At 43.2% G+C, this 14388-nt stretch overlaps 1 protein-coding gene across 5 annotated transcripts in view; it reads right to left on the bottom strand.

Annotated features, from left to right (window-relative positions):
* Positions 1 to 14133, bottom strand: part of dnaja1 (DnaJ heat shock protein family (Hsp40) member A1) — a 29572-nt gene extending 15439 nt beyond the window's left edge. Inside the window, exons 1-6 of one of the 5 annotated variants that reach the window (XM_023998328.2) lie at positions 14010 to 14133; positions 12008 to 12211; positions 11648 to 11793; positions 10679 to 10862; positions 10443 to 10547; positions 9725 to 9952 (exon numbers count right to left, since the gene is read on the bottom strand). In XM_023998328.2, coding sequence (XP_023854096.1) covers positions 9725 to 9952; positions 10443 to 10547; positions 10679 to 10862; positions 11648 to 11779 — 649 coding nt within the window. In that variant the 5' untranslated portion in view covers positions 11780 to 11793; positions 12008 to 12211; positions 14010 to 14133. Of the gene's footprint in view, positions 1 to 9724; positions 9953 to 10442; positions 10548 to 10678; positions 10863 to 11647; positions 11794 to 12007; positions 12212 to 13852; positions 13982 to 14009 lie in introns of those variants that run through there. The other 4 variants (XM_023998329.2, XM_023998327.2, XM_023998326.2 and 1 more) reach the window with 4 other exon arrangements.
* Positions 14134 to 14388: the final 255 nt, after the last annotated feature.

Below are 14388 nucleotides of genomic sequence, written 5' to 3'. Positions count from 1 at the left end.
ACCTATATCGAATTAAATCACAGACGGACATATCTAAGGCCGATAACTGAGCGTTTCAAAATGGTATCCTGAGGTCTTGCGTTGCGTAATGGCGGAAGTCGAAAAGAGAGCGCACCTCGTTCCTTGCCCTTTTATAAGCTCTGAGAAATACGTAGAAACACCATTCCACTTCTCATTGGTTACTGACATCCAGGGGAAGGCGGGTGCAGTTCATTTCGATCCATAGGGCACACACAGAGCTTTAAACTGATCCGAGATCAGAGCCTAGTTCAGACCTTCGCATGTCCTGTCATGATTTTCGCTGTAGAAAGAGTTCTGGTTTCACCACAGACATAATTCAAACGGTTTTAGAAACTAGAGATTGTTTTCTATCCAATAGTAATAATAATATGCATATTGTACGAGCAAGAATTGAGTATGAGGCAGTTTAATTTGGAGACGATATTTTCCAAAGTGGAAACAGCACCCCCTGTATTGAGAAAAGGTTAACAAGGCTAATCTGAAAACAAAACTCCCTAAAATTTCCGCGATTTTAACAAGCTAATCTGAAAACAAAACTCCCTAAACTTCCGCGACGCATATAAGGCCCTCCCCCGCCCTCCTTTCGGAAAAGCTGACCACGACTCCATTTTGTTGCTTCCAGCCTACAAACAGAAACGAAAAACAGCAAGCTCCCGCGCTCAGGTCTGTTCAACGCTGGTCCGACCAATCTGATTCCACGCTTCAAGACTGCTTCGATCACGTGGATTGGGATATGTTGCGCATTGCGTCCAACAACAACATTGACGAATACGCTGATTCGCGGGAGCGAGTTCATTAGAAAGTGCATTGACGATGTCGTACCCACAGCAACGATTAAAACATTCCCAAACCAGAAACCGTGGATTGATGGCAGCATTCGCGTGAAACTGAAAGCGCAAACCACTGCTTTTAACCAGGGCAAGGTGACCGGAAACATGACCGAATACAAACAGTGTAGCTATTCCCTCCGCAAGGCAATCAAACAAGCTAAGTCCAGTATAGAGACAAAGTAGAGTCGCAATTCAACAGCTCAGACACAAGAGGTATGTGGCAGGGTCTACAGTCAATCACGGATTACAAAAAGAAAACCAGCCCCGTCGCGGACCAGGATGTCTTGCTCCCAGACAGACTAAATAACTTTTTTGCTCGCTTTGAGGACAATAGTGCCACTGACAGAGCCCGCTACCAAAAACCTGCGGGCTCTCCTTCACTGCAGCCGAGGTGAGTAAAACATTTAAACGTGTTAACCCTCGCAAGGCTGCAGGCCCAGACGGCATTCCCAGCCGCGTCCTCAGAGCATGCGCAGACCAGCTGGCTGGTGTGTTTAACCTCTAACGAGCCTCTACCCGGGTCCGGGATCACCCCCCATCCCCCCACACACTGATTAGCATAGCTAGCATAGCTTCACAAGTAGATAGTAGCATCTAAATATTCATTAAATCACAAGTCAAGACACCAGATGAAAGATACAGATCTTGTGAATAAAGCCACCATTTCAGATTTTTAAAATGTTTTACAGGGAAGACAAAATATGTAAATCTATTAGCTAAACACGTTAGCAAAATACACCACTTTTCTAACTTCATCAGTTTTACTACTTCAGTGCTATCACCAATTCGGCTAAACTAAGATATTGATAGCCCAATAACCTATAAAAAAACCTCTTCAGATGACAGTCTGATAACATATTTATGGTATAGGATAGGTTTTGTTAGAAAAAAAGTGCATATTTCAGGTAGAAATCACAGTTTACAATGCACCGACCATCACAAGACGACTAGAATTACTATAGAGAGCAACGTGTATGACCAATTTACTCTTAATAAACATTTCAAAGAATAGACAAAGCATAGCAATGGAAAGACCCAGATCTTGTGATTCCAGACAATATTTCAGATTTTCTAAGCGTTTTACAGCGAAAACACAATAAATCGATAAGTTAGCATACCACATGTGAAAACGTTACCAGAGCATCGATTCCAGCCAAAGAGCGCTATAACGTAATCACCGCCAAAATATATTAATTTTTCACTAACCTTCTCAGAATTCTTCCGATGACACTCCTGTAACATCATTTTACAACATACTATACAGTTTGTTCGAAAAGGTGCATATTTAGCCATACAAAACCGTGGTTACACAATGAAAATACTAGGAAATCAAGCCTCAAAATGTCTGACGTCATCTTTCAGAGTGATCTAGTTTAATTGAAAGCTAATCATATACTTGACTAAAAAATACAGGGTTGACAGGAATCGAAAGACAAATTAGTTCTTAATGCAACCGCTGACTTACATTTTTAAAAATTATCCTTACTTTTCAATACAGGGTTCGCCAAGTGACGCGATAAACAAACAAAATGGTGAAATATGCGTTTAAAATATTTCGAACAGAACAACGATTTATCATATTAAATATTGCTTACTTTGAGCTGTTCTTCCATCAGATTCTTGGGCAATGTATCCTTTCTATGTTGTAATCTTCTTTTGGTCGATAGATGTCCTCTGTCCTTCGAAATGTCCACTAACAACGACCGAGACCGCGAAACGTTCCCAAAGCTAGAAAGTGCACGACAAATAAATTCCTCAGAATCGCACTAAACGGATATAAATTGCTTATAAAACGGTTCAAATTAACTACATTATGATGTTTTTAACAACTATAACGACTGAAAACATGACCGGAGAAATATTGCTGGTTTAGACAACGTATTTGGAATGAGGCAAGTCCGATGTCCTTCACGCTTCAGGCGCGCGACGAGAAAGGGAGGTACCTATACGTTTTGTTCTTTTATAATGGCTGTGATTGTGCAATCGATTCCATTCAAAACGTGATGACGTACAGACACCCAGAGGAAGACGTAGGCAGTGTCGGTTTCTTCATAGCATTCACTGTCACCTTTAAAACAACTCCAGATCAGGGGTAAAAATTTCTGAAATCTGACCCCTGTCATGAAAAGTGCTGCTGTAGATATAGTTCTGTACCACTCAGAGACAAAATTCCAACGGCTATAGAAACTAGAAAGTGTTTCTATCCAATAATAACAATAATATGCATATTGTACGATCAAGAATTTAGCACGAGGCAGTTTAATTTGGAGACCCAAATATGCTAATGCGAACAGCACCCCCTATAGTTCCAAGAAGTTAAGGACATATTCAATTAATCCTTATCCCAGTCTGCTGTTCCCACATGCTTCAAGAGGGCCACCATTGTTCCTGTTCCCAAGAAAGCTAAGGTAACTGAGCTAAACGACTACCGCCCCGTAGCACTCACTTCCGTCATCATGAAGTGCTTTGAGAAACTAGTCAAGGACCATATCACCTCCACCCTACCTGACACCCTAGACCCACTCCAATTTGCTTACCGACCCAATAGGTCCACAGGTCCTCCAAACTCGTCATCAAGCTCGAGACCCTGGGTCTCGACCTCCCCCCTGTGCAACTGGGTCCTGGACTTCCTGACGGGCCGCCCCCAGGTGGTGAGGGTAGTAACAACATCTCCACCCCGCTGATCCTCAACACTGGGGCCCCACAAGGGTGCGTTCTGAGCCCTCTCCTGTACTCCCTGTTCACCCCGACTGCGTGGCCATGCACGCCTCCAACTCAATCATCAAGTTTGCAGACGACACTACAGTGGTAGGCTTTGATTACCAAACAACGACGAGACGGCCTACAGGGAGGTGGTGAGGGCCCTCGGAGTGTGGTGGTCAGGAAAATAACCTCCACTCAACGTCAACAAACAAAGAGAAAGAATGATTGTGGACTTCAGGAAACAGCAGAGGGAGCACCCCCCTATCCACATCGACGGGACAGTATGGAGAAGGTGGAAAGTTAAGTTCCTCGGTGTACACATCACGGACAAACTGAATTTGGTCCACCCACACAGACAGCGTTGTGAAGAAGGCGCAGCAGTGCCTCTTCAACCTCAGGAGGCTGAAGAAATTCGGCTCGTCACCAAAAGCACTCAAACTTCTAAAGATGCACACATCGAGAGCATCCTGTCGGGCGTTGTATCACCGCCTGGTACGGCAACTGCTCCGCCCACAACCGTAAAGCTCTCCAGAGGGTAGTGAGGTCTGCACAACGCATCACCGGGGGCAACTACCTGCCCTCCAGGACACCTACACCACCCGATGTCACAGGAAGGCCATAAAGATCATCAAGGACAACAACCACCCGAGCACTGCCTGTTCACCCCGCCTATCATCCAGAAGGCGAGGTCAGTACAGGTGCATTAAAGCAGGGACCGAGAGACTGAAAAACAGCTTCTATCTTCAAGGCCATCCGACTGTTAAACAGCACCACTAACATTTAGTGGCCGCTGCCAACATACTGACTCAACTCCAGCCACTTTAATAATGGGAATTGATGGATAATTAAGTAAAATGTCATCACTAGCCACTTTAAACAATGCCACTTAATGGAATGTTTACATACCCTACACTACTCCATCTCATAATGTGATACCGACATATGTACCATCTACTGCATCTTGCCGTTATGCCGTCTAGTACCAATGCACTATTCATATATCTTATGTCACATATTCTTTAATCCCTTCTACACTTGTGTGTATAAGGTAGTAGTTGTGGAATTGTTAGGTTGATTACTTGTTGGTTATTACTGCATTGTCGGAACTAGAAGCACAAGCATTTCGCTACACTCGCATTAACATCTGCTAACCATGTGTATGTGACAAATAAAATTAGATTTGAAAAATAACATTTACATACAATTGAAGTCGGAGGTTTACATACACCTTAGCCAAATACATTTAAACTCAGTTTCACAATTCCTGACATTTAATCCTAGTAAAAATTCCCTGTCTTAGGTCAGTTAGGATCACTACTCTATTTTAAGAATGTGAAAGGTGAGTGATTTTTCCCAGCTTTTAATTCTTTCATCACATTCCCAGTGTGTCAGAAGTTGACATACACTCAATTAGTATTTGGTAGCATTGCCTTTCAATTGTTTCACTTGGGTCAAATGTTTTTGGCCCATTCCTCTTGACAGAGCTGGTGTAACTCAGTCAGGTTTGTAAGGCCTCCTTGCTCGCACATGCTTTTTCAGTTCTGCCCACAAATGTTCTATAAGATTGAGGTCAGGGCTTTGTGATGGCCACTCCCAATACTTTGACTTTGCTGTCCTTAAGCCATTTTGCCACAACTTTGGAAGTATGCTTGGGGTCATTGTCCATTTGGAAGACCCATTTGTGACCAAGCTTTAACTTCTTGACTGATGTCTTGAGATGTTGCTTCAATATATCCTACAGTTCCTTTCCTCATGATGCCATCTATTTTGTGAAGTGCACCAGTCCCTCCTGCAGCAAAGCACCCCTACAACATGATGCTGCCACCCCCCTGCTTCACGGTTGGAAAGGTGTTCTTCGGCTTGCAAGCCTCCCCCTTTTACCTCCAATCATAACGATGGTCAATATTGCCAAACAGTTCTATTTTAGTTTCATCAAACCAGAGGACCTTTCTCCAAAAAGTACAATATTTGTCCCCATGTACAGTTGCAAACTGTAGTCTGGCTTTATATGGCGGTTTTGGAGCAGTGGCTTCTTCCTTGCTGAGCGCCCTTTCAGGTTATGTCGATATTGGACTCGTTTTACTGTGGATATAGATACTTTGTACCGGTTTCCTCCAGCATCTTCACATGGTCCTTTGCGGTTGTTCTCAGATTGATTTTCACTTTTCGCACCAAAGCACATTAGTCTTTGAGACAGAATGCGCCTCCTTCCTGAGTGGTATGACAGCTGCATGGTCTCATGGTGTTTATACTTGTTCATCTGTACAAACAATAATACACGTGGTACTTTCAGGCTTTTGGAAATTGCTCCCAAGGATGAACCAGACTTGGAGGCCTACAATTTTTTTTCTGAGGTCTTGGCTGATTTCATTTGATTTTCCCATGATGTCAAGCAAAGAGGCACTGAGTTTGAAGGTAGGCCTTTAAATACACTGCTCAAAAAAATAAAGGGAACACTTAAACAACACAATGTAAYTCCAAGTCAATCACACTTCTGTGAAATCAAACTGTCCACTTAGGAAGCAACACTGATTGACAATAAATTTCACATGCTGTTGTGCAAAAGGAATAGACAACAGGTGGAAATTATAGGCAATTAGCAAGACACCCCCAAAAAAGGAGTGATTCTGCAGGTGGTGACCACAGACCCACTTTCTCAGCTTCTATATTTCCTGGCTGATGTTTGGTCACTTTGAATTGCTGGCGGTGCTTTCACTCTAGTGGTAGCATGAGACGGAGTCTACAACCCACACAAGTGGCTCAGGTAGTGCAGCTCCATCCAGGATGGCACATCAGCGAGCTGTGGCAAGAAGGTTGCTGGGTCTGTCAGCGTAGTGTCCAGAGCATGGAGGCGCTACCAGGAGACAGACAGTACATCAGGAGACGTGGAGGAGGCCGTAGGAGGGCAACAACCCAGCAGCAGGACCGCTACCTCCGCCTTTGTGCAAGGAGGAGCACTGCCAGAGCCCTGCAAAATGACCTCCCAGCAGGCCACAAAGTGCATTGTGTCTGCTCAAATGGTCAAAATGAGGGTGGTATGAGTGCCGACGTCCACAGGTGGGGGTTGTGCTTACAGCCCAACACCGTGCAGGACGTTTGGCATTTGCCAGAGAACACCAAGATTGGCAAATTCGCCACTGGCGCCCTTGCTTTCACAGATGAAAGCAGGTTCACACTGAGCACGTGACAGACGTGACAGTCTGGAGACGCCGTGGAGAACGTTCTGCTGCCTGCAACATCCTCCAGCAGATGACGGTTTGGCGGTGGGTCAGTCATGGTGTGGGGGTGGCATTTCTTTGGGGGGGCCGCACAGCCCTCCATGTGCTCGCCAGAGGTAGCCTGACTGCCATTAGGTACCGAGATGAGATCCTCAGACCCCTTGTGAGACCATATGCTGGTGCGGTTGCCCTGGGTTCCTCCTCATGCAAGACAATGCTAGACCTCATGTGGGCTGGAGTGTGTCAGCAGTTCCTGCATGAGGAAGGCATTGATGCTATGGACTGGCCCGCCGTTCCCAGAACCTGAATCCAATTGAGCACATCTGGGACATCATGTCTCGCTCCATCCACCAACGCCACGTTGCACCACAGACTGTCCAGGAGTTGGCGATGCTTTAGTCCAGGTCTGGGAGGAGATCCCTCAGGAGACCATCCGCCACCTCATCAGGAGCATGCCAGGCGTTGTAGGGAGGTCATACAGGCACGTGGAGGCCACACACACATACTGAGCCTCATTTGTTGACTTGTTTTAAGGACATTACATCAAAGTTGGATCAGCCTGTACTGTGGTTTTCCACTTTAATTTTGAGTGWGACTCCAAATCCAGACCTCCATGGGTTGATAAATTTGATTTCCATTGATAATTTGTGTGATTTTGTTGTTAGCACATTCAACTATGTAAAGAAAAAAGTATTTAATAAGAATATTTCATTCATTCAGATCTAGGATGTGTTATTTTTTTGAGCAGTGTACATCCACAGGTACACCTCCAATTGACTCAAATGTCATTTAGCCTATCAGAAGCTTCTAAAGCCATGACATCATTTTCTGGAATTGTCCAAGCTGTTTAAAGGCACAGTCAACTTAGTGTACGTAAACTTCTGACCCATTGGAATTGTGATACAGTGAATTATAAAGTGAAATACTCTGTCTGTAAACAATTGGGAAAATTACTTGTGTCATGCACAAAGTAGGTATCCTAACCAACTTGCCAAAACTAGTTTGTTAACAAGAAATTTGTGGAGTGGTTGAAAAATTAGTTTTAAATGACTCTAAGTGCATGTTAACTTCCGACTTCAACTGTAAATATTCAGACCTTTAACACAGTACTTTGTTGAAGCACCTTTGGCAGCGATTACAGCATTGAGTCTTCTTGGATATGATGTTACAAGGTAGGAAATGTCTTGGTGGTTCCAAACTTCTTCTGTTTAAAAATGATGGAGGCCACTGTGTTCTTGGGGACCTTCAATGCTGCAGACATTTGTTGGTACCCTTCCCCAGATCTGTGCCTCGACAAAATCCTGTCTCGGAGCTCTTCAGACAATTCCGTCGACCTCATGGCTCGGTTTTTGCTCTGACATGCACTGTCAACTGTGGGACCTTATATAGACAGGTGTGAGCCTTTCCAAATCATGTCCAATCAATCGAATTTACCACAGATGGACTCCAATCAAGATCAATGGAAACAGGATGTACCTGAGCTCAGAATCATAGCAAAGATTCTGAATAGTTAGGTAAATAAAGTCTGTTTTTATTTAATACAGTTGAAAAAAAATTAAAAATGTGTATCCGCTTTGTCATTGTGGTAGTGTGTAGATTTAGGATTTTTTTTTTGTCCATTTTAGAATAAGGCTGTAACGTAAGGGGTCTGAACACCTTCCGAATGCACTACATACATGCACGCATACACAGTGGACAAAACAGTCTACATTTCCGTAACAGACTGACCAGGTGAAAATTATGATCCCGTATTGATGTCTAATGTTAAATCCACTTCAAATCCGTGTAGATGAGGGGGATGAGACAGGTTTAAGAAGGATTTTTAAGCATTGAGACATGTATTGTGTGTGCCATACAGGGGTTGAATAGGCAAGAAAAAAAATATTTAAGTGGTTTTGAACGGGGTATGCCAGGCGCACCGGTTTAATTGTGTAAAGAACTGCAACGCTGCTGGGTTTTTCATGTGTATCAAGAATGAGCCACCACCCAAAGGACATCCAGCCAACTTGACAACTGTGGAAAGCATTGGAGTCAACATGGTCCAAGCATCCCCGTGGAACGCTTTAGACACCTTGTAGAGTCCATGTCGACAGATTGAGGCTGTTCTGAGGGCAAAGGTGTTCCTAATGGTTGGTACACAAGTTGATATGTAGCCGGGCATTTTGTCAATTGACTGCCATTCTGCACAATAGGGTCAAACGGAGCTATAAGTGGGCTGGCCTAGTTACGGAGCCACCACAAATCCTGGAAATGTTTTGGAAAGGACCATGTGAAAAGGACATATCTGTATTTTTTGTACATATCTTTTGTTTGGCCCTGTATAGTGTGAATCAGGCACTGATGTGTCACTCACTATGTCATCTTATATCACAATACTCTTCATTCCTGGTCCCAGAAGACCAGAGCCATAGTCTCTGCCCAGCTCTAGAAATGCTGATCCAACTAATCAAGATTTTGACTACATGCATTAGCCGTGTAGCTCTCCAGGACCAGAAGTGAAGAAAATGTAGGTTATATCACATAACAGACATCCAAAACTCTGGCTAAATGGACAAACATCAAAAACCTCATACATCCTCAAAATGGAGAAAGAAAATCTTTACACTTTTACCTGTTAAATTGGCAGTCACTCTGCTAGCATTCCCATCCACAGGTAGCTTGGTCTGTCAGTAACAGTGTCAACAGGGCCATGGCGCATCCCGTGTCAACATGCTTAACCCAACCCCCCACGTCGCTACACAAACATAGTGAACAATAGGCAGAGTCTATGCTCTTGACAATTTGTACTCCACACAAATCAAACGAGTCAAAGAACTGTTGGACCTCATAGCAAAAATAAATAACATTCAGGGTAGAACATTTTAATTTATTGTATACATTAACTATAATAAGTTTGTCAATTGTGAGCTGTGGAAAGACTTCAATTGATTGACAACTAATCAACCTCCTCACCTTTGTCAATGTGGACCTCCAGGATCTTCTTCTGCCGCAGAATCTTCCGTCCACTGCAGGCCTTGCAGCGGTCCTTGTGGCTGATGCGCTGGCCCTGGCCCTGGCAACCCCCGCACACGGTGGACACCTGCTGCACCATGCCCGGTCCCAGCTGGTGGAGGCGCACCTGCATGCCCGTGCCGCGACAGGACATGCACATCTCCACCGCGCCCTTCCTTCCCCCACGACCTACCCCAAACCATAGCCATGTCAGTCCACATCACCCCAGTTGTTTGCAGCAGTAACTCTCATTACATCACCGTTAAACAGAACCCCACATGCTGTGTTTGACAGGGCGGTAAATGCTAGTCAACAGATAGCAATTCTGTGGCTTAATGATCCGCTGTGTAAATGTACTTGGAGTAAGCAATAACATCTATGTATGCATTTTATAGTCAGAGCAACAAAAATGGAACCAAATAATACTGTTTGGCCATTGTACGATGATAATCTCAAAAATGTTTTACCCTAGCCGAGGCATTTACCTCCCTCTAACAGTTAATTGTTCATAATGTGATACGGTTTTTAAAAAACAAAAAATTACATCCAATCCATGCATGAACACACAGGGCTATTCAACCTGATGACTTCAGGGTCACCACACTGGTCATCCCTTTTAATAAGGGACTGATCAAGACCAATGTTAACCAACAATGTAACATGTGTAGTAATGTAGCACCTTCACATCGCTCGCAAATAACATTCTTCTGGACAGCAAGTTTCCTCGTGGCGCCATTGAAGAGGTCTTCCAAAGAGACTGTGAGCTGATGAACCACATTCTTTCCTAGGTTGAGAGCACATTGGGGCAAAGCATCAGCTTTAGAGAAGTTAAGAAGAACCACAGAAAACCAAAAGCCAGAATTTGAAGTCTTCTGTGGAAGGTAACATTTGTCTCTGTACTTCATTTTGTTTTACCTCTCCTCTCCCGGTGCAGTCGGCCACCTCCTCCAAAGAACATGTCAAAGATGTCCATGGGGGATCCAAAACCCCCGCCACCTCCGCTGCCCCCTCCTTTTATTGCCTTCTCCCCTCCCCGGTCGTACACCTCTCTCTTCTGGGAGTCTGACAGCACCTCATATGCCTGAGATATCTGCTTAAACTGGGAAGAAAAAAAACTGAATGAAAAGGGGGATACCTAGTCAGTTGTACAACTGAAATGTATCTTCCGCATTTAACCCAACCCCTCTGAATCAGAGAGGTGCGGGGGGCTGCCTCAATCGACATCCACGTCTTTGGCAGCCGGGGAACAGTGGGTTAACTGCCTTGCTCAGGGGCAGAACGACAGATTTTTACCTTGTCAGCTCAGGGATTCAATCCAGCAACCTTTCGGTTACTGGCCCAACGCAATCAATTCTCAGAGTGCAAACAACTACTAATAGAAATCTCAACTAGTACTCAAAAATATTAAACTTACTAGAATTGTCTGACAGAACTGTAGAAACAATTTATGTATTTTCCATATTCATCTCTTAAAAATAACCTGGCATAACCGGCATCAATGTGCTCGATTAGCATACATCGCTCCCTCTCTGAACTTGCCTCTGACTGGGCTTGAACCAGGGTCCTCTACCTTGCCAACACATGTGACCACCCACTCGACAATGTGAAAAAAAACATTTGAGCTATACAAAAGGAACCAATTGTATAGATCAATCTACAAAATTTCATGCTAGCTGTGGAGTGAGCTTACTGTACCTCTTAACTCCGCTACACTGGCATGAATAACGTATATCCACTCAACCACTGGTCATGAATCAGAACCTATTCATAAGAGTTTTACATCGTTTATATAACATACACAGCTCACAAAGATAAAGGTGGTACGACAAAAATAAACTCTGATCATCATGGACGCAAAGTGGTTTCCTGAAAACTTCCACTCACTTTCTCCCCCTCCGTAGGGTTCTTGTCAGGGTGGTATTTCAAGGCCAGCTTACGATAAGCCTTTTTCAGCTCATCTGGTGTGGCATTGGGCTTAACACCCAACATGTCATAAAAGCCGGTTTCCTTCACCATTGTTGTTGGTTAGTCTGCAGAAGAAAAAAAATGCTGTTCACACAAGTGTCAGTTTCTCTTCCTGTATGACATATAGTGCTGAGCGATGTGCTTTGAGGTCAGTTCAGTAATAGTTTGATTATAAAAAATAAACACATTGATAGATTTTTTTATTTGGGGGGGGGGGGGGGGCTATGCAGTCTTACAAAATCATTATCTTAGTAGTTCTTCAAAGTAAATATGGCATACCTTACGACTGCTAAACACCAACTATCAAATCTTAGATTATGTATTTTCAGCTAGATATCACACGAAGCAACTGCTCTTTCCCTCTCCGTCTCTGACCGGACAAGTAGATGCACAATGGACTTTGTTCAGTGCAGTTAATGTAGAATATTGGCCTGTTGGGAACAGTTTGGGCTTGATCTGATCTAAAAGAAAGTGAGCATTGCACTCAGGAAAAAAATTAATTAAATGGAAATCATATAATTGAACCGAAGTTGGTCAATCAGTTGTTAAAATTCGCTCAGCACTAATGACATTCTATTTGCATTTGAAACCACTTATTGGTATGACAAGTTCCCCACCACTGCAACTTCATGATAGAAATATCCCACTCAGATAGCATTAGAAACAACAAAGTTGGTGAATAGCAACATATATTTTCAACATGAGGGGTTAGCTCTTAACATCTGAGTTTCTGAACCCAGAAACTCAACATCGTGAGACTTCTGAGAACACATGCTAAACAGACCAGAGGGGTGTCCTACTTACTACAAAGCAAGCTAGATCTACTTGGGGTATCTACAGCAAACCAGCTTCAGATAGCTTCACATTCCAGCTCAGGCTTCTTCCATCATACAACAGTATTTATTGCTTGGCCAAATGCCACTAACTCTAGCAGGCTTGTAAATGCACATGGCTAGTCAAACTCAGTGCCACATTAATTTGTGCCTAAATCAAAATAAGAGAAATTCTCTTGCAAATTCAGCCGGCTATGGTGTGAATTATAAGTGCCATCTTATGTGCTTTTCAATGCACAACAAGTATCTTCCCCCGACTCCTATCGATAAAATAATTGTTTTGTCAAACAAAAGTATTACTGTGCGTGAAGTTTAAAATGCATTCTGTCACTAATAAATGTGCAATGTGATATTAACACTACTCTTTTTTAACAAACATTTGCTTTCTCCCTAGTTTTCAGCCGTCAGCTTCGCCCACGACGGGTTCATGTGAACTACAATCCTGACGCTGTGTTTTAACATCAATATTCATCGCTTGGGATACGGCTTTCAAAACATATGGCTCTTCTTTCATCAGCAAGAAATCATCTTTAAATAAAGAGAGATACTTACTGTGTAATTTTTTTTGTACTTACTGTAGTAGTTTTGCACAGATACACATAGCTATGGAAGCCCAATATTGGACTAAATGAGCCTAACATTACTTATTAGTTAAAGTATCTTACATTTTAGGTTTAAAGGGCTCTGGAAGCCAAAACAACCAAATAAACGTGAATCGATTCTCAACTGCGGTAACGTTACGGTTCTAGAAATATCAATCCCTGTACTTTCATATCAACTTCACAAATGCTAAATACACAACTACTGTACACTGTTTTAACCGGGTTTAACAGTTGCTGAGGATAGTATTTTTCAGTGACACATTTGTGGCGTTTGTCTTCAGTTTACACACAGGTAACGTTAGGTGTTCACTCAGACGCAAATAGCTAACATTCATTAGCACAGATAACGTTAGTCCACTGTCTTCTGTCTGTAAACAAGCGCTGTAATAAGGATATATATGGGCTTGTGGAAACCCTATAAAATGGTGTGTATCAATTTAACATTTTAATGTTTTACTATTAGCGTTATTTCTCTGATATGAAATGTAAAGTCCTCATGGTTCCACGTTAACGTTACGGTCTTTGCCAATACTAGAAGCGCTAGCTAGCGTCGAGCGTTAGCTACGTCATTAACGCTGGCTAGCTAACGTTACATTATTACTAAATGCTTAAATGACAACAGAGACCCATCTAGCTAGTTACCCGTATCCAACACGATAACGTTAAAGTTAGCCAGCTAGGTAACTTACCTTGGTTTGGTAGCTAGCTAGGCTAACGTTAGCTGGCCAGCTATCCACGACCTAGCTAACTGATAGTAGTAGCTTAGCTAGTAGTTTATTACTATACCAATTAGGAACATTACTTTTTTTTGCAGAATGAAAACAACATTAAATTGTGGTTAGCTACCTGTTACAATAGACGGACGTTGAGAGAAAGGACCTTGTTTAACTTATAACACCCCTCGTCCTGGCGATGAACTTCCAGAACCTTCTACTACTTGCACCGCCTACTTTAATGGTGCTTTCAAGACAACTCGGAAAAAACGAGGTCAAACCATGACGTCGGTGATTTTCAGGTCGGGAAGTCGGGGCTATAGAAAGATGCCCGAGTTTCCGACTTGGGATTCCGAATTTGATGGACTTTCCCAGTTCCCAGTTGCCTGGAACCCACTGAAGTCAGAGATTTCCCAATTCAGAATTCCGAGTTGTTTTGAACATGACATTATTCACAGTGGCGTGTATTCATGGTTGCCAAGGGAAGCCAGGGCTCCCCCCCAAAATGACCA

The sequence above is a fragment of the Salvelinus sp. IW2-2015 genome, linkage group LG13, assembly GCF_002910315.2.
Source record: "Salvelinus sp. IW2-2015 linkage group LG13, ASM291031v2, whole genome shotgun sequence".
Taxonomy (NCBI): Eukaryota; Metazoa; Chordata; class Actinopteri; order Salmoniformes; family Salmonidae; genus Salvelinus; species Salvelinus sp. IW2-2015.
This window is presented reverse-complemented; position numbering and strand designations above follow the sequence as displayed.